The sequence below is a fragment of the Rhipicephalus microplus genome, chromosome X, assembly GCF_043290135.1.
Source record: "Rhipicephalus microplus isolate Deutch F79 chromosome X, USDA_Rmic, whole genome shotgun sequence".
In the NCBI taxonomy this organism is placed as follows: Eukaryota; Metazoa; Arthropoda; class Arachnida; order Ixodida; family Ixodidae; genus Rhipicephalus; species Rhipicephalus microplus.
In genome coordinates this window covers 168,151,945-168,175,158 of record NC_134710.1, presented here as the reverse complement: position 1 = coordinate 168,175,158, position 23,214 = coordinate 168,151,945, and the positions used below count along the sequence as shown (strand labels likewise).

Below are 23,214 nucleotides of genomic sequence, written 5' to 3'. Positions count from 1 at the left end.
CTGAGTGCAGGCTTTTGGCAGCATTCTCAGTTTTTTTCTCCTGACACCGTTCAAGAAGCTGTGTATACAAAAGTTGCTGGTACACAGGCAGCAGGGCAGCAGCAATGTGTCGTTTCAGGTGGTATTTATGGGTGGCTGTGCTTCACCTTTACCTTCTGCAGCCCATGTCTGCACCAGCTATCGAGTCGTAGTGGGCAAAGTTCATGGTGTGGATCCTGGTCATCGAGGTGGTGTTGTGAAATGTAGCCATGACCACTTGCTGCATATCTTCCACTTCGGCATGCTGCTTTAGGGCTGGGCCATAATTGTCCATCAATTGCTTGATCAATTGTGTGAGGCCACCTTTTCTGTCAATAGGTTGGTCCTTCTTGCTCTTTCTGAGAATGGCACGCAGGGTTGTGCCCATCCTCATTTTAACGTGATTGATACAATCTTTTTTGAGTGGTACAAAACCGTAAGTCTTATCCTCACACAGAGCTAAGAAAGTGCGGCTGTCAACATCGCAAACTATGCTCGTGTAGCGCAGGTCATATTTGGACTTCCATTTGGCCTGAGTTTGCCTCTGTGTTTTGCTGGCAAACATGCCCTTCCTTCCAGTCGCTGTAGCCGTCTTTACCTTCTTTGGGGACCACAGCACATCCATGACAGTAATTTGACAGAACAAGACTGTCGATCACTAGTTGGGTGCAGAATTCAATGACTGTGCCCAGGCCGATGTGGGACATGTTGCCGCATGTCGTTCACGTCTCATTGTACACCACCGTGACATTTTTGGTGGGTGTTCCCTTCATTTTATGGTACACTTCGTGAACGGTTGCCATGCCACAGCGACGAAAAACACATTTGCTGCGGCTGCTGTGCCAGCAGGCCGCTTGAGGTGCCTTTGAAAAGTCTTGTGGTGAATTTTCCTATGTGAGACATATTATAACAGACCGAAAATTGGAGAGTGCAGTTGATCCTTTTCCAATCGTTTTTATAGCTTTCATGGCCGGAATGTTGACTTCAAATTACTTTCGTTTTCCCATTTGCGGCGACGACCACGCATTTTTCACGTCTACGCCGCAAGCAGTGCAGGTGAACACCATCTTTACTGCTAACCCGTGCTTAGTTCCATGCTTTAACTTGAGTCCCGGTTCTTTGCACTGTGGGCACAGAGCCCTGCCAAGCAGACCATTCAGGGCCACGCGTTGTATAATGAAAAACTCATCTTCGTCATTCGTTTCGACGTCACCCTCATCACCTTGATCCATCAGTGACCTTTTGCGCTCCGTCGCAAACACTGCGCATAGGGACTTCTGGACAGTCGCAGCGCGTTCGCGAAATGCCTCTGCTGACACGAAACGAGGCTCTAATTGGGCCCGAATCGTGTAACTAGTGGTGCTGGTAGACGGCTTTGCATCCTCATGCGAAGTACTTGGCTCAGCATCTGGCATGTCTACATCCCCGGGCGTGCGCGTCACAACAGATGGATGTTTCTTCTGACGCAGAGCACTGCTCCTGAAGCACATCAACCGTTTCGTTGATGTTCGCGGACAATGCTGCATGCATGCTTGTGCTCGGCTGCGAGTTCTTGTCGTGTCATGCGCCACCTGTCGCTCCTTGCAGAAGTCGCTGGACTGAATTTCTCGTTCACGATTGGCGACTTCGGCTTACGAGCAACAAATCGTAGCGAAGTCTTGCGTTTCTTCCTGAATGATCACTGGTCCATGATTGCACGGGGTAATCGATTTCAACCGAGCTTGACGTTTTTTTTTCTTTAGAACACCAACTGTTGTTGCAGCAAGATGCGATCCCGAAACCATGTCGCGATGAGTTGCAAGCACGCGAAGCAAGCAGCCCGTAAGTGCATAGAGAAGACGACCTTTGCGCCTATTGCTACAAGCGACCGCACTTGGACTATTTCGGAGCCGCCGTACAGTCACGTGGCTCGCGCCGCCAATCGGAAATCTTCGTGATATTTTTTTGCTTGCTGTGCACTTGCTTTTGCCTGGTTCAGCCGGTGGTGGCAGCAGATTTGGAGATGAAAAATCGCACTATCTATAGCGACAAAGATAGCAGCGCTAAGGAGAGGCCCTCGCAATGGAGCTGCAGAGCAAAAAGTGTGGTGGAAGTCTCGTGCTTTTACAGGGGGGTTGTGGGACAAGGTGGGCACGCTGGCGTCTCGTGTCGTCTGCATCACCACTCGTATGACCGTGTTGTTCATAGCCGGTTGGAGTTATGAATGTGCATTTTTATGCAGCTGTTGCACTTAAAAAAATGATGAAACATTTTCAAAACTCGTGAATGATTGGCGCTGCAGCTTCGCTGTTTTCCTTAAGCAGTGGGCTTGCGTGCCTCAGTGAAGAAAGCCTGTAATTCCAAGACGAGAATGGCAGCGTCTATGGCTCCTAATGCGAGAGGCGGCGGTGAGCCATTTCTTGTACAACGGTAACAACCATCAGAAAGCAGTACGTGGCCCACTGCACTCACCGGAGCTTGCAGAGTCAAGAATCAGACGTGCTTGACACACAAAGTGATTTATTGTTTGAATTATCACTTCCTGTTAACGTTTTGCACATGGTAACCTGATATTTGGTCAAGTTTTTTCGATATGGTAGCAGTCTGCCGACCTGCATGCTGCTGCGAGCGATACTGGTGGGCATGTATAGTGACACACATGGCAAAGAGTGATTCGGAGGTACTCCATCTGACTAAATAGCAAGAAAAATTAAATAACATTTCACTGTTACATTATGTTCTATTGTGGCGATTATCCGACCAATTCGCGCCGTTTCTTTCTTGCATTCAGTGGATTAAACACAAAATGCAAAGCTGCAAGTTTATTGTAGATCCATAATCTGAGCCGTGATGAGATTGCGAACGGCACACAGGCACTCCCCAAGCGAGTATCGCAGCACGTTTGCTCATAATCAGCACAAAAACTTCGCTTTTCCAGCTTGTCTATCAGATGGTGGAGGCGGTGCCTCCTGACGCGTCTGAAATCGGCTCGTCTACTTCTCGCTGGCGCCCGTTGCGCAAGCACAAGCTGCTGTTGTGCACCCGCAATTGAGAGGAGGAGTCCTCTAGTTTTCTCTACTTCTGGTTTCACAAAATGTGACGTAGCCGCCTCTCCTAAGTTTATTCCTTCTTCCATGTTGCGGTGTATAGTGGACTAGAATATACTCTAGTGGCATGACCGGCAGGTTGCGGCTGCTGTCTCGGCGGCCCAATAAGACACGGGCGGCCGCTAGGATTTCTCGCGGCACCATTGCGCCTTTCCATGTGCGCGAGCACGCACTGGCAGCGTGTTCTCTGGGTATCCCGGGAGTCATTCAGTGCGTGTGCATGAGTATATGCGTGAGTTTGGCACGTTGAGTAAACGCCACCTAAAGAAGCTTGGTCAAGGCCTGGGAGCTCTACCGCATACATCAACGGGGCGACAACACTGGTAATATTGCGCACCATCACAGCGCATAAGGCAACCGACGCCGGCATTCGGTGGCGCGTTCACATCAGCGTTTGAGTCCCTGCAGCATTACCGCGCTTTGACGCTGGGCATGTATCGGACTCTTCACAAGCTAGCGGACATCCCATGTTGAGCTTGCTGTTGTAAACAGCAAGAGAAAAAACTAATTTTGCATCATTTGCTGTCTGCTGTCAGGCTCTTCATAGTTGTGATGTGTGCTGCTTGTGTTTATGCTCGTGTTCGTTGGTGAGGGACCAGACTGCGAGCGCTGCGATTCCAAGCAAGTGTTGTGCCCACATTTCCATGGAAACCATGAATATGGGTCGCGGGTGTGCGTATTTGGATTTTCGACTGACCAAGGCGTGCGAAAGGCATGGATACAGACTGACACTATCCTAAGGGATAATGTCAGCCCAACAAAACATGAAAAAAGAAGTACGCTGCTTTTCTTTCGTTACATCTAGTACAATGTTATTCCGTGTAACTTTTACCCATTCACACGTTTCAAAGTACGTTAAAGGAGTAGTGCCACCATTTTTGAGGCTTGCGCGTTCTTTACTGCAGGCGTTTCTTATAGCTCCGGTAAGCGTGATACATGCATCAAATTAATTTATTCTATCTAAATAAATTAATATCACCTTTCTCATGGGGACTGTTTTCGGTTTCAGTTTCTGGGCACAGAATGGGGCTGTGATGTTGCAGCGTACCTTGGCCACGTGACCACACAAGGCTGTGACGCACGTCGGGTGGATTGTCGTCTGCTCTCGCTGACTTTCTCGCATACATGTGCTGCAAAAGCACCTGCAAAACAAACGCCTAGCAGCCGCGATGCTTTGCCATTACGTATGGGGCAGAGATCTTCTAAGGTTACTCCCCTCACTGCAAGTAGGGACGGGGTAAGGGGGCAACCATTCCCATAGTCACCTAGGAGGGGAGGGGCGTGTGCAAACACAACCCCACACATTGACATAATAGGAAGGGGGCACTGCAACTTAGGGAGGGGGTGCAGCGATGAACCTTAGTTCTCCCTGGAGGGTAAACCTGCACACACTTACGCTCACTACAGATCTGGTGTCATGTCACTGCAACTTTTATTGGCCTTCCTAGAGAGTATAGTGAACTAGAAAAGTTCACTATATTGCAGAGGTATTGAGACTCAAAAAACGTAGTTTTTTTTGCTATTTCGGAGAAATACATCGCCACCTTTGCTTCGATGAAAATTCATTACATCATTTTCGCATCGTTTTCAAGGACGATATTTTGAAGTTAGGAAAGTCACAGAATGTGAAAATGTGATTTTTTGAAAAGTCGATTTTTTTTGCCAAATTTCGCGACTCCAAGGCTAGGTCCCCTTAACATTAATGGTTATCAAATTATTACACTTTTCTTTTTTTATTTATTTACACATGAATTCAAGTAAGTGTGACAAGAAAACATCAATTTATATTGGTTAAGGTCGTTAAAGATAACATGCGACTTTTTTTTCTGCATCTTCATGCTTTAGGCGATAGCAGCAGTTCAGTCAAAGCAATTAAATTATGCCACTTCTATGTGGCATGTAACGTGCCTGTTGTTATAATCACTAGTGACTGTTTAATCTCTGCACTAGTAGTATAACGATTCATAAAATCATAAGTTTAGTCAACCAGACTGTTCCATGCAACACCATTGATACAAATAGACTGTACAGCCATGTTTAGTCTTTAGTTCTTAACATTAAGAACCACAGATAAAATGTGGCTAGTCAGTCTGTTTATTCAAATAATTTTACCCAGCCACCCAGATCTCTGTCAAATATACTTTATTTTATCTTTAAACACTGTTAATGAAAGTTATGGGATGTATTTGACATTATGGTAATGACTCAACAGAATTATTTTTAAATTATTCTCACGGGAGCATGTTGAATCAAATGCTGGCTCCATTATGCCGTTCTGACAAGTGAAGAAGGCTGGAGAAGCCCGACATAGTGGACGGAACCACGGCAGCCAATTAATCAGAAGTAGGCCCATTCATGTGCTCAGTGATTTTTTCTGACAATGGTGTTACCGATCATCCAGCTTATGGCATCAATATGAAGTTGGCGCCCCTTGGTGCGGACTTGTGTGCATCCACCTTTGAAGTGAAAATGCTACGGTCTTCCAACATACTTGACCTTAGCGATTTCTAGGCTTGTGCAAATATTCGAATGCCTCGAATATACAAACAAATAATAAGGTTTTCGAATTCGCTTCGATTTGAATTTAACTTATTGTAAATTTACATTTCAAATGCGTGTTAGTCCGCATGTAATTTCCTGTAAAGCTGGTTTCACTGCAGTAGAGGTGCTAAGTCATGAAAACATCTATTCAGAAAAATAAAATAAAATCTGCACTGTCACGGAGCTTGACTTCAGCGTTTAGTGACCATATTACCCTCTCATCAATTCATCATTTTTAAGTTTATATTCTTGTTATACTATCTTATATGATCTGATTATAGTAAATTTTAAAACATATCATATTTTACAGGTTATAACTTGCATTCTATCAAAAGTCAAATGCGGCTACTATTGAAAGTTGTTTCCACTTCCTTTGAACCAAGAAGAATGGCATTTGCACAGGCCTTGTTTCAATTTTAAAAACAATATTGTACAGGTTAGTTGGTTCATCACAAATGTGCTCATTTTTCTTTATAATATATGATATATACACGTTGAATTCGATCAAGACTATTCGAACCTAATCACTGCTCGCTTCAAATTTGCTTCGAACCTACAATTCACTGTTTTCACAAGCCTAGTGATTTCACACCATGGTCTGAAAAACTGAGTAACTATGCCCCAACTGCTTAATTCCATAACTGTCAGACATCCTGTGATGCCCTATCATGAATACTGCCTTGCTTCTAGTCTTACTCAAAGATACTCGCAAATGAAATCTTCATAAAATGTAATGCTGAGCTAAGTGTTCGTATAGGCATCTGAGGCTGTAAGTGAAGCTCCAAAACAGTGCAGCACTTATTGCTAAAGCTTGCTGCACACTCTGGCTGGCCTGTGAACATGGCAGATCGTATGGCAGCAACTTAATGATTACTGGTTTTTTGTAAGACCAATGGCATCTTTTGATTTTGTTCTTTTGTTTGTGAATTTACTGATTGGGCTGATTCAGACATTGACTGTGATGTGTTTAGTTTGGTGAAAGCAGACGGGGACAACTAAATTTTTCAGAAAAACTAAAAGCACAGTAAATTTGGGTTTATAAATTAGATTTCAATTAAGCTTTATTATTATCATTCTCACACCGTGGTGCCTTGAAGGTCTTCAAGATAGAAATAGTGCTTTAGGTAATTGCCGATCCTGGAATTTCATTAAAAAAATTGTGAATTGATGCCATCATGGCTGCCACTAGGGACCTGACGAGTTCTTAAGTGACATTAAAAGCTTGACGCATGCATTTCAACTCCGGCGAGCGAGTCCTGCTTGATGTAATGAAATGTCGTTGAGAAGAGGCACGTTCACATTGTTGTGTTAGCCTAAAGTATTCCTGAATTAGTTCCCATTCGTTTTATTGTGTTAAACCCACATGTCCATACAACAGTGCTTTGTTTTGTTTAGCTTCAAATAAAGACCATGTACAATGTGTAGTGTGCCTCGTGCAAACACAGTGAAAAAATATATGTGAATTCACTCAGTTCCACATAGTTTCCGAAAGCAAACAAAGTATGCTGTTTCTAGAGCCCTATTATCGCCAATAAATGCTGAGAAGTTGACGTTACACAATATTTAATACAGAGTATCGGCCCAGTTCCCGCAGTAATAGTGAAATACATGCGCTGCCCGACAATGCACCCAGCTGGCGCCCCCGTAGCAGATAATGCGGTTCAGCACTACACCCCTCAAGTGTCTGCACACGTGCGTGCTGCTGCTGGTGTGCAACTGCAGGGATGGTGCACCACGGTGCCATTCACTCAGAGATTTCCCCTAAGTGTGAAACAGACTGTAACTGTATCACATGGTGAAATTGTGGTCCATTGAAAAAGTTCATTAAGGAAAAGGGGTGCTTAGAGCTTATACTCAGCAACAACTTTCTGCGGCAGCACAGCCAAGGCTACGAAGCCCAAGCACGTGCTTTTTCACAGCGCTTCGGCATGTGGTTCACAAACGCTAACTTTTATATACTGTGTAGCGTAAAGAAAAATCTAAAATTAAGACATAAAAATATTATGTTGAAGATTGTTTGCATTTTTAATAGGAAGCTTACACTGTTTAGCAATTTCAGTTGCAGCAAGTTCACATCGAAGCTTATGGGCGAGCATTAATGCATGTTCGTTAGGCCATATGTATTCATCGGGCAGGTAGAAGCAAGGACAGTGGTGCATCGTAAAATATTTTGTTTCCCGCACATGTAATCACCGAGAAGTTGTGCGCGAGTGATACCATCAGTGAAAGTGGGACTCTCATCGCGATAGCCGCCTTGAAAGTGACACCAACAACCTGCCATTTTTTTACAAGACCAGCTGCTTGAAAGCAAAATTGCGATTGGTAACTGTACGTAAAAGTAATGACCGTTTTTCTAAATTGCATCGCATACGTAATCGGTATTTCGGCTGCCTGATACATTCATGATGAAGATCACATACTGTAACACCATACTCGTCGGCGTCTACGGAGGGAGTGGTTTATTACGCTTGGCGATGACAGCAATTTGAGGATAAAATTATCAGTGCAAAGCTTCTCCTGGGCAACATAGGCGTTCTTGTATATTATGTATTTGACTGTGCAAAAATAGCGTTCTTGGCCGAGTAAAAGTTGTTTCACCCACTTGGACATACGAACGTCAGAGAGCTGCGGCTCATAACCGGTTGTGGCCAAGATTTCTGCTACCTGTCGATGCCTTCACATTCCATAAAAAGATAACGGGAGCTTCAGAAGAAAAAAAACAACGATGCCGACCCTGTATTCACTAAAATTTAGGACATGTTTTTGTGCCTTTGATTTGCTTTTCCGATCCAACTACAATTAATCACTAGTAATCAAAGTAGCTGCAATTTTAAAAGTTTTCGTGCATCAAGAGGCATAATAAGATGCTGCTTGTCTATTTTTGCTTGATTTATAAAAAAGAGAACTGCCTGGCATTGTTTCTACGGGGCATGGTGCAAGTGGTTCAAAAACTCATTTTTTTGGCCGGTTGGGCTGAGTAGGTGGTGCCATCTAGCGTGGCCCAGTTGAACCAAGCAAGCAGAACCATAGCCTCAGAGATTGCAGAAAATTGTTCAATGGGTGTTGTTGCTACTGTGGCTCAAGCTACTTTCGCTCTGCTGCTATTGGTGTAGGCGGCCACGTAGCAAAGGCGGGCAACGTTGGGCACGGAAGCAGTGACGTCTAAGAATTCTCTTTCACGTGCGTGATTTGAAGCGCACTAACGCGATTTAGACCATTATTATGTGCATTTATTTCGAAACAAGCACTTCCTTGGCACAAAAGTAGCACTTTGAGATTTCTGGACCGCTTTTTCGACTATCAATTGCAACTAAACATTTGCTTAAAGTGTCCCTTTAAGCAGCTATGTTAGCTATGCTGAAAATACATCTGTGCATCCTGGGAACATCCCAGATTCTGTCATTGATTTTATAATTTCCAATAACAGAAAGTGGTTTGGCTTGCACAGCAAAAGGGACTATCAATACATGTGATCAAAGCATAGAACTAAATCTGTTGTATAGTTATTTTGTGAATGAAGTGCCTCTCAACAGGCCCAATTATAACTTGTGGATAGATACTAAAATTTGCAAGTATTATAAAGCAAACCCCTTCCCCAAAGGGACTTTCTGGTTGGTCTATATTGAAGGATATGAGAGAAATGAAGTGCGTTTTTATAGAGGCATTTGTGCATGTGACTTGGACTCACCAGTAGAAAGCGAGACTCTCTCAGCTGTTTTCATGTGTTGCAGCCATTTGATACATTGGAAACACTATTGCTACTCTATATTTCATTCATGATTTTTTCATTCAATATTTAGCCCTAAAAGGTCTTGCCAATCTTTCACAGGCACTTGTGGCCCAGCCTCAAAGGTCAGACTGCTGTTTTAAAGAATGTATAATTGAACCATGTGATTCATACGTTTAATTTGCATGGATGTTTTTACTTGTTTTATTTTTTCAGGAAGAAGACTGCAGACTTCATCTGAGTCTGGTGGTCTGTGGAACATCCCCAGAAATTGCAGACATGAAGACAAGCTATTTCAGCATGGAATTTGATTCTCATCTCAACAATGTTCTTAAAAGCATCGATTTTGTGTTAGTGTGCTGCATCATTCACTTTTATATTATTGCAGTAAAATGAATAAATAACAGCATGCAATCATTTTTAAAGGGACACTAAATAGAAAAACTTTTTTTTCTTATATTAGTAACTTACTCTTTCACAATTCCATAATCATTGCATTTCCTGAGATAAGATGCACAAAAATAAAATGCTGGTGGCAATGCCATGTTCAAATTTTTGCACCAAATGTCATGGCCTTTGTTATTTTGACAGCATCTATACAGTCCTACGTAGTTCTTAACCAGTAAAAATTAAGTACATTGTCCTCTGAGGGGGGTCATAGGCTGAACATACCAAGTTTCAGGAAATAAATACACTTTGAAATCAGCGACGTCACGTGCGATTATTTCGGCACAAAATTTCAAAATTATGCTTCGACGACCTTGATTTTTTTCTCTATTGATGAACCTACAATGGTAAAATCGTTGTTCTAACAGCACAAATCAGCAACTTAAGTGGATTTATTGTTTCACTTTACAGTACCTTTAAATCTATATTGTCTAGCATATGATCTTGAAACAAATATTCACAAAACCATCATAGTGTCAATAATAACCTTTATTGCTACGCTGTATTGCTCTACATTGTGTACACCCTATTCTTCCCATTTCTAAATCTTGCATAAAGTTAATAGCGCTGTTTATGTGCTACCTCAATGCCTACCTCAATGTGCCTCGATGCCTATATGATGCATTACCTCAGAGCCACTCCTCTAGCTATTTTATTTATTTATGACCTACTGCAGGGTCCCAAGCATGAGGGGCTTTGTAGAAACAAAGTAGAAAAATGTAATAAAAAGGAAAGCAAAATTGCAAGTACAGAACAAATTAAGGAGAGCAATACAAATGTTTACATGTATACATAGCATATACAAGTTCTAAACAAGACAAAAAAAAAGACGATACACTTGGCACCTTAATGGTGGAATAGCGTCAATGTTGGACAGAAGTTCACCAGGCAAATTATTACAGTCTGTTATTGTACATGGAGAAAATGAATACTGAAGAAAGTTAGTTTTTGTACTAAAAGGCATTGAGAATTAAGTATGGCGATGCCTTGTTTGCCGTGCTTCGAACGAACGTATGAAAGGGTGAGGGTTGAGAGAGAAACGAATATTTTTCAGTAAGAACAAGAATTTAAGCCTGAGAAATGCCTGAGAATTTTCCACCTTAGCTGCAATATTGGAATGTTACTAGTCACCATTAAGGTTGTAGGGCAGTATTGTTGATTGATTTTTGATATTGTTGATATTGATTCAGTATTGTCAGTCAGTCAAAGTATTGAGAAAATAAGACATGTACTTGCTCGATTGAGCAGACTAAGTAAATGAATGCAACATGGGAATGACCAGCCAAACAATGGGAGGTTTGCCTATACCAGAAAAGAAAATGAACTGTGTACATTTTCTTGTAACAAAGGCTAGTGAGTGCGGTAAATAATGCTGCAGTGGTGTAAGGTTACCGCTCCCAATTGTTTGCTTCGTGCTTTTCATGAGACAAGCATCACACATGAAAACTTGCTACCAAAAAATGTCATACGATGGCAGTTAAGCTATGTATGTTAGTGAAGATTAATGCCAAAGATTGTGTTTTATAATGACACATTAAGCAGTAATGAGCAGTAAAAGAGAAACAAAACTCTATAGGGCCATTTCTAGTAGACCAATTGTAATGGTGACTTAAAAAACCTATTAACTGGGTTCTGTGATAGAACTTTGTCAATGGCCAAGTGAAAGCATTGCCTTACGAAAAACTAAATTTGTATGCATTTTTTAGTGTATAGACATTGCAGCTGCTGTGAAAAACACTGACTGAGTAGAGGTCAATGTAAAGGATCGAGCACTTTGGTAGCTGGTATTCACCTGCTCCTAAATGGAGCACACAGGTGTGCAACTCGGCTGTTTGCTCCCACTGGAACATATTTACTTGCCATTGCAGCACAGTTAAATGAAGTTAGATTCATTTTGGTTACAACAAAATGTGTATTTTAACTGAATTTTCATTAGCATGCTCTGTATTTTTTTTTAATATGAGGCAAATCATTATCTCAGTCAGCTTGACAGCAGTATTCATGTTTTCATTTTGTCTAGTTTCTGCACCATTTGGTAACACCCTTAACAAGATAATGAACTATTCCATCCTGTTTGTAGTCTGCTCTGCTTGATATCAAATTTGCAGCACCGCCAGGTAGATTGATTGATATCAATCGCAGCGGCTGCTGCGAATCACACCGCAGTGGCTGCTGACCCGCAGGTCGATCCCACGACCTGCGGGTCAGCAGCCGAGTACCTTAGCCACTAGAGCACCACGGCGGGGCAGCATCACCACCAGTGCAAGCTTGCATGGGGACCAGCAACATTTTCTAAAGAACCCAATCAAATTCTCTTTGTGATTACTGGAAATCCCATCTTCTTTAAAAAACGAATAGCACTGTCTGCTTTGACATGATTCATTATCCACCCACTTGCCACGACTCAATGAGCATGCAGAACAGGAAAAGGCTGAATTGGGATGAAGTCGCTGAGCTGAAGTGTGGTTGAGAGTTCTGCCTGTGTGTTCAATCGGTTCACTTCCCACTGCTTATAATTCACTGGCTTGCAATGGTCGCAGCAGTTTGCAGCAAGGCATTAAAAAAAATGCATCCTAGGCAAACAAGGGTTGATGGAGCAAAGTTGATGCGTAAAGATGATTTGATGAGATTGTCATACTACTCAAAGCATTAGTTATACAGAATTAAATAGACTTTTAGCATTAACCAAGAGTAACCGCAAGGAAGGTCTAGGAATTCGATGGCAGATACAGTTAGGTTTCGTGGAGATAAGTTTCACAATGGTGCTCTGGTCAAAAAATGGTGAACTCATATAAAATGGTTGGTAACACAACTGGTAGAACAACCCATGTACAATGCAGAAGGTATGGGTTCAGCCCCTACCTACAGCTTATTTTTTAACAGCGAAGCTGTTTAAACTAGCCTTAGTGTGTCCAACTCTATCTCGAAAATTAAATGGGTTTGTGCGACAGAAATTGAGCTAATCACACTACTCGCCACTAGTCCACTGATAATGGAGACAACAGCTTAGTCAAACAAATGGATATGTACCACAGAAATTTGTGTGGCCTATTGGGAAACTGTCATCATCATAAACCGGTATGTACCAGAAAAATTGGGTAAATCCCATTACTCACCACTGGTGCACTAAAAAAGAAAATAGTTTGCCCAACACTAGGGAACGGGAAAGGCAACAGCGGCTACGAGAAGACCACCAAAGCAACGGAAGGCCTACGCCTATGTTGACGTGGCTGTAGATCTACAAGAGGTGCAATCGCTTGGTTTCAGTGCAAGTTTGTCTCTGGTTGGACATACATATTTCACCTGTGACTTTATGAAAGGTGCAACGCTTGGTTCCAGCACAAATTTGTCTCTGGTTGGACATCCATGTCATATCTGTGACTTTATGAGAGGTGCGAATGCTTGGGTTCAGCGAGAGTGCCTCTGGTTGGACATCCGTGTCATATCTGTTGCTTATGAGAGGTGCGAGTGCTTGGTTTGCGGGAATCGAGGCTAGCCGGCCGTCTTTGCGTGGGCTTTGCCGCCTCTTTCTGCCGTTCTCATGTCCTGATATAACTCTTCTCTCCTCCGCGGTCTGCCGCGCTGGGGGAGCGGGGAGTGACGTTTAACCCCTCTCACCCGGTAGCGTTTGTCAACAAGTGGCGCTATGCACAGAGTGTCTCGGGACGAATCGCGCGCGCGCATCGGGAGCAAGAAAAAAACCTCTCCGGGACGACATGGGGTAAACACGCATTTCTTTTCCGTCCATCAGCCCCTTTGTTTGGAGCTTGTTAGGACTTCACCAACAGCGCCTTGCGCCTGCGGCGAACGCTTACCTTTTGTCACCCTGTGTAGTACTTCTTGCCCGTGCCGTGGATAAGCCCATTTGCTTTCCCGCCGCGCCTTTTGTGGCGGGCTTTGTACTGCGTTTTATTGCGATAGCAATTATATGGACACTCTTGGCTGTATTTCGCCACCGGCGTCAACGTCATGCACCGTATATGTATACGTATCTATATATATATATATGAAAACGCAAGAAAGAAAAACCCAGAAAAAAAAGGACTCGATCCGGCACACGGAATCAAACGTAGGACCACCGCGTCGTCAATGCGAGGCGTTAACTACTAAGCCATGGAGAGGTCTTTTTTTTCTTTATTGCCTATTCATAGGTGCGTACATCAAACTATAAGCACAACAGAAACAAGCAGTAACAGCCCGACACTAACTAAAATTTCCTAAGTGCTGCCAAGGGCTCTACCCTCGACAACCACTCGGGTACAATCTCCTGAGTTTTTTGCTGTTCGCCAAACTTGGTCATACATTCACGGAAATACATTCGTGCAGGCTGTGCATTATGATCGCAATAAAAACCTGCCATACGGGCTCACCATAAACAGTGAAGGCTACATAACATCATCAAAACAAAAGGCATTCCCTCTTCATTCACTAAATTCTTATGGTATAAGAAACCTTATACCATAAGAATTTAAAGGTAATTCCTTCTTTAACATCCTTTGAAGTACATTCCAAAAATATATTCCCTCCCAACAGTGTAAGAAAACATGGCCTATAGTTTCTGGTTTTCCACAGATAAGGCAATTTGTCCGCCAAGGTGAGTAAAAACCACGGTCTGCTTCAGATGTCCTGACAGATAATGTAGCTGTGTGAAGCTAAAAAAGAAGGACCTCTCGGCAGGAGCCACTTGCATTCTCTTCACTCGTTTAAGCACATCTTGCCCTTGACCTCCAATGTACATGGCACGGTATAGGGGTTCAGATAAAACATCACACACATCTTTGTACAGCTTTTTGCGAGTCACTGAAAACAAATATCCATTAGAAAATCTAACAGATAAAAACCATACACTTCATTGGTTATGTCATTCGTGCTAACCACATATCCAGGTAGAGCCCGCATCAGTCTCAGTTGGCACACTGAACGTAAGAAAGGATCCCTTGTGTAGCGAAAAAAAAAAGAACCTATTTACGACTTGGGGTATGAAAAGTTGTCGTAAACCCAGCCCTCCGTGTACTCTTCAAAACAGATTAGTTCGACTGCATCTCTCCTAGTTCGAGGCCCACATGAACACTGCGAAGATGTGATGGAGCTTCTGTATATTTGCCCTTGAACAATGCAATACTTGCATCACATACCAAATTTTTGAGGCAAGGAAAAGATTACAGACAGTTGCCCTCGAAAACACTGACAGATGATTACCGTTGCATCTATTGGCTTTTGTCCAGTTTTCTTTCGCTTGTTCTTGCCTGTAGTTCTCAATATCTTTATAATGTTCCAGTGGCACCCCGAGGAACTCGACAGGTGAGGTCACCCATTTAACATTGGCAAAATAGTCTGGTCTTGACGACCACTCTCCATGCCAGAAGCCCAGACACTTTCCTCAGTTTACTAGGCTGCCAGTTGCATTGCCGAACCTTTTAGCCACAGTGATGGTAGCGGTAACACTATCTTGATCAGTACAACAAACAGTCACATCGTCGGCATACGCCAGAATTTTAACTTCGGATTCTCGTAATCTAAAGCCATGAATGCTGCTGTTTTGAGTTATTGCTAAGCACAACGATTCTGTATATACACTGAACAGTAGGGGACTCGGCGGGCAGCCCTGACGGACATAACGCTTTATGTTAATTGTATCTCCTAGCGTCTTGTTGAATACCAGACGGGTCATGCAGTTCCGGTATGCCATAGATACCCCATCTCTGATTATAGAACCAACGTTGACATGGTCAAGGATGGCAAGTAGAAGGCTGTGGGAAACACAATCGAAAGCTTCCTTGAGATCAATCTGTAGAATGACTACCCCTCCTTGATTGCCATCGCAACACTCAAGCACACAGCGCATCTTGTGCATATTGGTCACAATGGAGCCTCCCATAATCCCGCATGTTTGGTGGGGCCCTACAAATTCTTTGATTACCCCCTGAAGTTGCCATGCTAGTACTTTCATTAAAATTTCGTAATCACAATTAGTTAGTGATATAGATCTATACGAAAATCTAATTTTAACTTCTCTGTGTTTTCTGTCTTAGGTATTAAAACTGTATGTGCTTCACTAAAGGACCTAGGGAGGCCATTAAGTTTATAAACCTGATTGAAGACATGTGCGAGTACTTGGGATAATTCATTTTTGAACTCATAAAACGAAGCACAAAGGCCGTCCGGCCCGGGAGATTTACCAAGATTCATTTTATCTATAGACCTTTCTACTTCTGTTGGCGTTGTCGATAGCCCTAAAGCTGATTTGGTGTCATCGGACAACTTTGGCATTCTGCTAATGAACTCAAGTTTCAGACAATGAGAGCATAGGACGAGCGTTTGGAAAACACTACGAAGCACTCTTCGGTGCCACGCCCATTAATGTCTGAAACTTCGATACCGTTGACTTTACTGGCATCTATATGATTTCGTCTGGCATGACTCTTCTCTAATCGAAGCGCTCGCTTTATCGGGCGATAATCCACAGTCATTGATGTTGCTCTGGCTCGCACTAGCACTCCGCGATAGCGTTCCTCCTCATATATACCTCTATCCTCTGTTTGATACTCCGCAAATCGTCAGCATATACTCCAGGTTTTTCACATTAAACAGCTGTTAGCCTCTGAAGTGTCCGTCTAAGCTCTTTCTCCTCCTTTTTAGATTCAAAAGATAAAACACTAGATCTCTCTATTGCTTTCATTTTGATTCGTTGCTTGAATAGCTCCCATTCTTCTTCTATTTTGTCCGTATGCTCCATGTTAATCTTATAAATTTCTTTTATAATTGATACACTAAATGACTCATCACTTAAGAGGTTTCCTAGAAAAGGCGTTTCTTTCTTTTTTTTGACCCGATATTGCATTTCACATGCAGTGATCAGAAAAAGAAACAGGGACAACGTTATAACTGCTACACTGGGCTATCGCATCCGCAATAAGGTATAGTCGATCCAATCGGGCATTACTTGTGCCCTGAAAGTGGATATATTTCACATCTCGGGAGCTATACAGACACTCCGCTACATCTACTAATTCGTATTCAATAATGAATCACCTGTGCCAGGAGATCACTGCGTTTGTCTTTAACGTTGCGACTGTTTAATCTAGCACTTTCATTCAGGACACAGTTGAAATCCCCCACCAATAAGATAGATAGATATGTGGGGTTTAACGTCCCGAAACCACCATATGATTATGAGAGACGCCGTAGTGGAGGGCTCCAGAAATTTCGACCACCTGGGGTTCTTTAACGTGCACCCAAATCTGAGCACACGGGCTTACACCATTTCCGCCTCCATCGGAAATGCAGCCGCCGCAGCCGGGATTTGATCCCGCGACCTGCGGGTCAGCAGCCGAGTACCATAGCCACTAGACAACCGCGGCGGGGCCCCACCAATAAGAGTTTCCTACCAGTACACATATGTTGTCGTAAATTGGAAAAAAAAACTCGCTCTTTTCTGGCCAATAGTTGGAGCGTAAACACATATAATGCGCCATTCAGTGTCACAATGAACAATATCACACCATACTACTCAGCCTGACGAACACGAAAAGACATTTTGTTTGACTAATCCTGGAAGTTTTCTAATGAAAAGAACACATCCCTCAGATGTACCTATGGCATGGCTCACAGTCGCAAAATACCGTGATGTAAACTTAAGCACCATGCTCCCAGTCTCCTCCTCTCCTTCAACTTTCGTCTCCTGCACTGCAAGTACATCCAGATTTTCTTCCAACAGCAGTCGATACATTTGGCTTTGCTTCTTCTTTGAAGCTAAGCCTCTAACATTCAGAGCGACGAAGCTATAAATGATACTTGAGGCGCCATTTCAACCATGTGGAGGCGTTAGGCCCGGAGCATGGCGCATCTAGCGCTACGCTAGATGCGCCATCTTGATGCGCCATCTAGATGCGCCATACCTTGCACATCTAGCGCTACGCTAGACGCCTCTGAGACCGGCCGCCCGCCCGGTTTTACTGCACAGTGGAATCGATTTGTTCACAGATTTTTTGTCCGTGGTGCCGCCAGCCTTTGCTCTAATGCTGGTGCGTCCGCCAGTCGGCGTCTTTGCCGGTGGTTCTTCCACGCTTCTTGCGCTGTTCTTGTCTCCTGTCTTCGCGGGTTCTTCCAATGGTCTTTTAATGGCTGGAACGGCACCGCTACTCCCAGCGACGCAGCTGGCGTTGCGCATGTCTCCGTCCATCTTTATGTCAAAACCAACGTTGCAAGAAGCACCATCAACTACTTGGCCTTGTTCCGACGCAGGGGCAGATGCTCCGGTGACTTCACAGCTTGCGTCTGTCACTGTATTGTCACCTGCCACGGTTGATACAGCTGCAGAACCTGGTCGTGTGTCCACAGGTGCTAGTGTAGATTCGTCTACTAATGTCGCAGATTCGCAGTTCAAAATTGCTGCGACTTGATCTCTGCAACCTTCAGCCGCATCATCGGCTTCTGTCACGTCCATAATGTGTTCCGCCGCATCCTCGGCCTCAGTTTATGCGGGCACTGAGGCGTACAAACGGACGCAATCCACGTCCACGTGCCCGAAACGCTGGCAGCGTAAGCACCGTAGCACCATATACACTCGCGATGCACATGTCCTGTTCCGCTGCAACGCAGGCATTGCGTAGGCCAACCGAGGGCTACCACTAGAGCTAACTCACCAACGACTTTTATCTGATGAGGCAGGTCCTCAACTTTCATACTGCTTTTCAGCTTAATAAAAACAGTGCGGGTCGTCGAATTTTTTCTCACTTACTACTTCTACAAGACAGCGTTCCCTGGTCACTTCTGTAACTTTTCCGAACGCCGCCAACGGCGTGTAACAGTCAGTGAAGTCGCAGCCTCCCCTGCTGCTCCTGAGGGTCGATAACAAGGCAGCGGCATCCCTTGACCTGGAGTTCTTTCAGTTCAGTCAACCTCTTCGTCGCCTCCTGGCTGTTAAAGATGACAGCCCACACATGGTTGATCTGGTAGGCGCCCAATGCTATTACGTCGGGGAGCAGTCGTTCCTTTTCCATGGCATCCAGGAAATCTTCAACCTTGAAAAGCCTGGCATGAATATCACTGTGAAAAAACACTGAGCTGAAAACAACAGGTTCTGTTGGCAGATTCGGCAAGATCATCTAAAAATCCTTGTCACTTTCGTCTGTTATCCTATTTCCGCGGCCACCATGAACCGCCTTCGCTGCTACGCGGGAGCCCATGATTATTCCGTCCGACGCGTGCGAGCTCCGGTGAAAGAATGGGCCACAGAGAGGTTCAACGTTAAACGTTTAAATGGAAGCTATTCATCTACCACTTACCGCTATTGGCGGGCATCTCGGGGGGGGGGGGGGGGAGAACTATCATGTTGTCAGCATTATCAGCAAGATTGCGCAGTGAGCGCGCGGCGGCTCTTATCTCTCACGCATACTAGAGATACCATATATGCTACCTTTATGTAGCAGAGTTGCGCATACCTTTTCCCTCCGCCGCTCGCGCCGCTATTAGGTGAGCGCTGTCACATAGTGCAAAGTGACGTCAAATGTTCATTTTTATGCGGCGAAGCCAACTTTATGTGCACAATGGCGCAGCGCCCGCGCGTTTTCTGCCCGTACAGACTTTAGTCTCATCGTGACTGCAATTAGTGGCTTTCACCTTGTACATGTACGATTTGCTTTACCATGTTACCGGATAGAATCTGCGCATGCGCCGGTCTTTACAGAACGTAAACTTTTACGTAACAGAAACTACCCGCCGGGTAGGCTTTACGTTTGCGGTGCTGTCTCGCAACTCGGCAAGGTTCTGTTTGGCGTTGCATAAGTTGTTGCCAGACGTGATAGATTAGTGTTGCCAGTCTGCTGCCAAATTTGGCGGAAATTTTTGCTTCTGTGGTAGTGGCTTTTTTGTGAAGGTTTAATGCCGTCCGCGGTGCATTTTGCGAGTGCATGAGCGACGCTGGCCGTTTTAATAAACGGAATGAACCACGCCTTGCAGACGTTGGGACGCATTCTCTTGCTGTGTGTGCTCCTGTGCAATTAAGAGGCCGTTTTAACTAATGGAATGAACCGCACCTTGCAGAAGTCTGGGCGCATTCTCTTGCTGCGTGCGCAGCTGTGCAATTAAGAGATCGCGTCTCAGTATTAGGGACGACGGGGAAAGCTGAGAGTCGCAGCAGGTAGTGCGCTGTTCCCCCCCCCCCCCCCCACTAGCTAGGAGAAGCATAGTGGGAGGGGGGGGGCAGCGCCGAAATAACAGATAAGTACAAATATCTGGGCGTTGGATAAGCAATAGGACCGAGTACCTAAGAGAACACGAAGTATACGTAACATCTAAAGGTAACAGGAATGCAGCGGTGATGAAAAATACGCACTGTGGAAATACAATAGGTGTGTTGTGAGAGGAATTAATATAGAAAGGGGTCATGGTTCCTGGTCTGACTTTCGGCAATGCGATCTAGCTTGTGCATGAGATCAGAGGTTGACGCAAGATTAGAAATCAAGCAACGTGGAATAGGTAGGCTTGCTTTAGAAGCTCACGGGAATACACCAAATCAGAGAGCACAAGGTGATATGGGATGGATATTATTTGAGGGCAGGGGTGATACAAAATGGAGGAAGCGAACCAAAAAATTGATGGGTAAATACTTAGAAAAGAACAGGGGGCCAAACCGAAAAGAACTATCGGTTAAGAAGAAGGGAAAGCAAACAAAGACCGATATGTGGAGAATTGGCATGATTAAGAAGTCCGCACTAGAGATCTATCAAACTTTTAAGCAGGAAATTGCTAAGGAGAGGTTCTATGATAATACTCGGGGTAGTTCTCTACTGTTTAAGGCCAGGATGAGAGTATTGTGAACCAAGACATATCGGGCCAAATACGAAGGGGTAGACACGGTATGCAGTGCATGCAGGGAGGAGGAGCAAACTGCGAACACTTAATAATGTTCTGTAAAGGGCTTCACCCTATAGTTCAGGATGATGGCACAGAGTTTTTCAAAGCACTGGGGTTTAGGGACAGGGAGGGCAAAATAGACTTTAAGCGGGTAGAAATAACTAGAAGAAGGTTATCTTATTGGTGGCTGAAGTCCAGGCACGAGTGACAATTAAACGCTTCACTGCAAAGTACCAGTCCTCAACTTCACTATTTAAAGGAAAAAAAAAAAAGATAAATCTAGTTGTTGGTTCACTAAGTATTACGGCTAGGTGGCATTACCCGTCGCCCGATCTAAAGGGTACAGTTACATCAATCCATCTAATCCATCCATCGGTGCAAACAGGAATCCAGCGATTGGAGCGTAGAAGGGTCCTAGTGATGGGGGACTCTAACATGGCCAGGGTTAGAGATGGCGTCTTTGCGACAGTGAAGGAAGATGGGAGAGGGAGGGTGGAGGCCCAGTCAGGGAAGAGCATGGTGGATGCACTGGCCAAAGCTCAAGGAGGTTGTAGAGGACAGCATGGAGGGAGAAAATCTCGTCATTAGTCATGCCAGTCTCAATGATGTGCTGAAGGGCAAGGGTCAAAACCTTCAGAGACAGTTAGAGGGTGGAATGCGTAAACACCGAGACGCTTCTGGAAGTGTGCATGTGACCATATGCACAGTCCCAGAGGTCTGGGGGCAATCTTGTGGGATTGAAAGGAGGGTAGTGGAGGCCAACTGTGTCATCAGGGGTATAAGCCGGCAGCTCGGATACAGCGTAATGGAGCTGAATTAAGATGTGTATGAGCCCGGCACTCTCCCCTTTGCACAGGATGGCATTCACTACAGTGGTGCAACGGGCCGGATTGAGGGTTGGTAATAGAATGGTTCATCAAGCCACAGATTTTTTAGGCTGACCCAGAGCCCTGAGGCCAACAGTGTAGCCAAAGACGGTTCTAAAGGGGCACCAATTATTCAAGCCACACGGGGTCCGTGGGAGAAGAAATCGACATAAGCACAAAGGCCGAGCTAAGTCAGACATAGGCTATATTAACATGCAGGGTGGCCGGAACAGGTTAAAGTGGGAAGAGATAGAAGAGCAGTTAAGGAAGGAGGAGCTGATGGTATATGGGGTTGTGGAGACGCATCTTCGGGACATGGAGCAACTACCTTGCAATCCGGACTACGTATGGGAATATTGCAATAGAACAGAAGGCAGCAAAAAGGGGGGTGGAATCGGTGCATTTATACATAAAAGTATGGGTTGGCAAAAACTTAAGCAGGGATGCATGGAACATTTATGGTTAAGAAGGACAGTAGCTGCGCAGATGACACTCCTTGGTTTTGTGTACTTGTGGACAGGAGCAAAGGCCAGAGAGGAATACCAGGCAATGATGGAGTCTATAACAAAGGACATTGAGGAATTAGGAGGAGAGTGCCAGATAATTATACTAGGAGATATAAATGCGCACATAGAAGATATAGATGGGTATCCTAACCCAACAGGCAAAATAATCATGGATATGTATGAAATACATTATTTAATAATTTTCAACAGTACTGAGAAGTGTGAAGGGCAAATAACATGGGAAGTTGGAAGGCTGCAGTCAACGATAGATTATGCACTGATGTCACATAGGATGTATGATAGGCTAAGGGGAATGCACATAGATGAATGTGGCTCCAGAAGTCTGGGTAGTGATCACAAACGCATCAAGCTAAGTTTTGCAAGAGCAGTGAAAGTGGGAAGGAGACAAGATGAGCAACTACAGGAAAATTTTTATTCAGAAAGACAAATAGAAATAGCTACTAAACAAATTGAGAGAGTAATCACTGAGGATAATAAAACAGTGTGGACATACACGAATCTAATCAGACTGTTTAAGCTAGAGATTGCTAAGGCATGTGACAAGTAACCCCAGAAAAGAAGACACAAACACAAGAGTTGGTGGGATGAAGAAGTTAAAAGAGCCATAGCAAAATGTCAGGAAGCCTCTAGAGAACAGAGACATGCTAAGCAGCTGGGTGAACCAACAGATGATGTCGAAAGAAAATGGGATATCTTTCTAAGCTGTAGAAAGGATGCATCCCTTCTGATCAATGAAAAGATTAGAAGAAAGGGGGCTCAGTGGCTGGCAGAAGTACATAAAAAAGATAGAAAGGCAGCTGCAAAATTTTGGAACCACTTAAGGGGGCAGACTGCTCTTTGGGACCAAAAAGTGACAAAAATATTCATTTTTTAAAATTGACATATTTGGTTTTTGCAAGTATTTTTCTATCTCTCTGCAAATTTTCACACACCAAGAAGTAGTAATTTTTTTGTAATGTCATTTTAACTGTCCAGATTCTTGGTGCTGTTAACATGCAGAACCTGCAAAAAAAATGGGGAACCGACTTTGAGGCTTCTTTAGAATTTGCCAGCCCCTTTCTCTAAGCTCTACTACAAATTTATGAGCACCTTTGTGAGGATTGCTAAACATGCGCACCATGATCGTTGCTTTTTGAAGAAACTGT

The 23,214-nt window shown here is 44.1% G+C and overlaps 1 protein-coding gene across 3 annotated transcripts in view; it reads left to right on the top strand.

Annotated features, from left to right (window-relative positions):
- Positions 1 to 10,081, top strand: part of Cdc2rk (cyclin-dependent kinase 10) — a 61,018-nt gene extending 50,937 nt beyond the window's left edge. The window contains exons 15-16 of one of the 3 annotated variants that reach the window (XM_075878167.1): positions 9,446 to 9,497; positions 9,589 to 10,081. In XM_075878167.1, coding sequence (XP_075734282.1) covers positions 9,446 to 9,497; positions 9,589 to 9,768 — 232 coding nt within the window. In that variant the 3' untranslated portion in view covers positions 9,769 to 10,081. Of the gene's footprint in view, positions 1 to 9,445; positions 9,498 to 9,588 lie in introns of those variants that run through there. The other 2 variants (XR_012887088.1, XM_075878168.1) reach the window with 2 other exon arrangements.
- Positions 10,082 to 23,214: the final 13,133 nt, after the last annotated feature.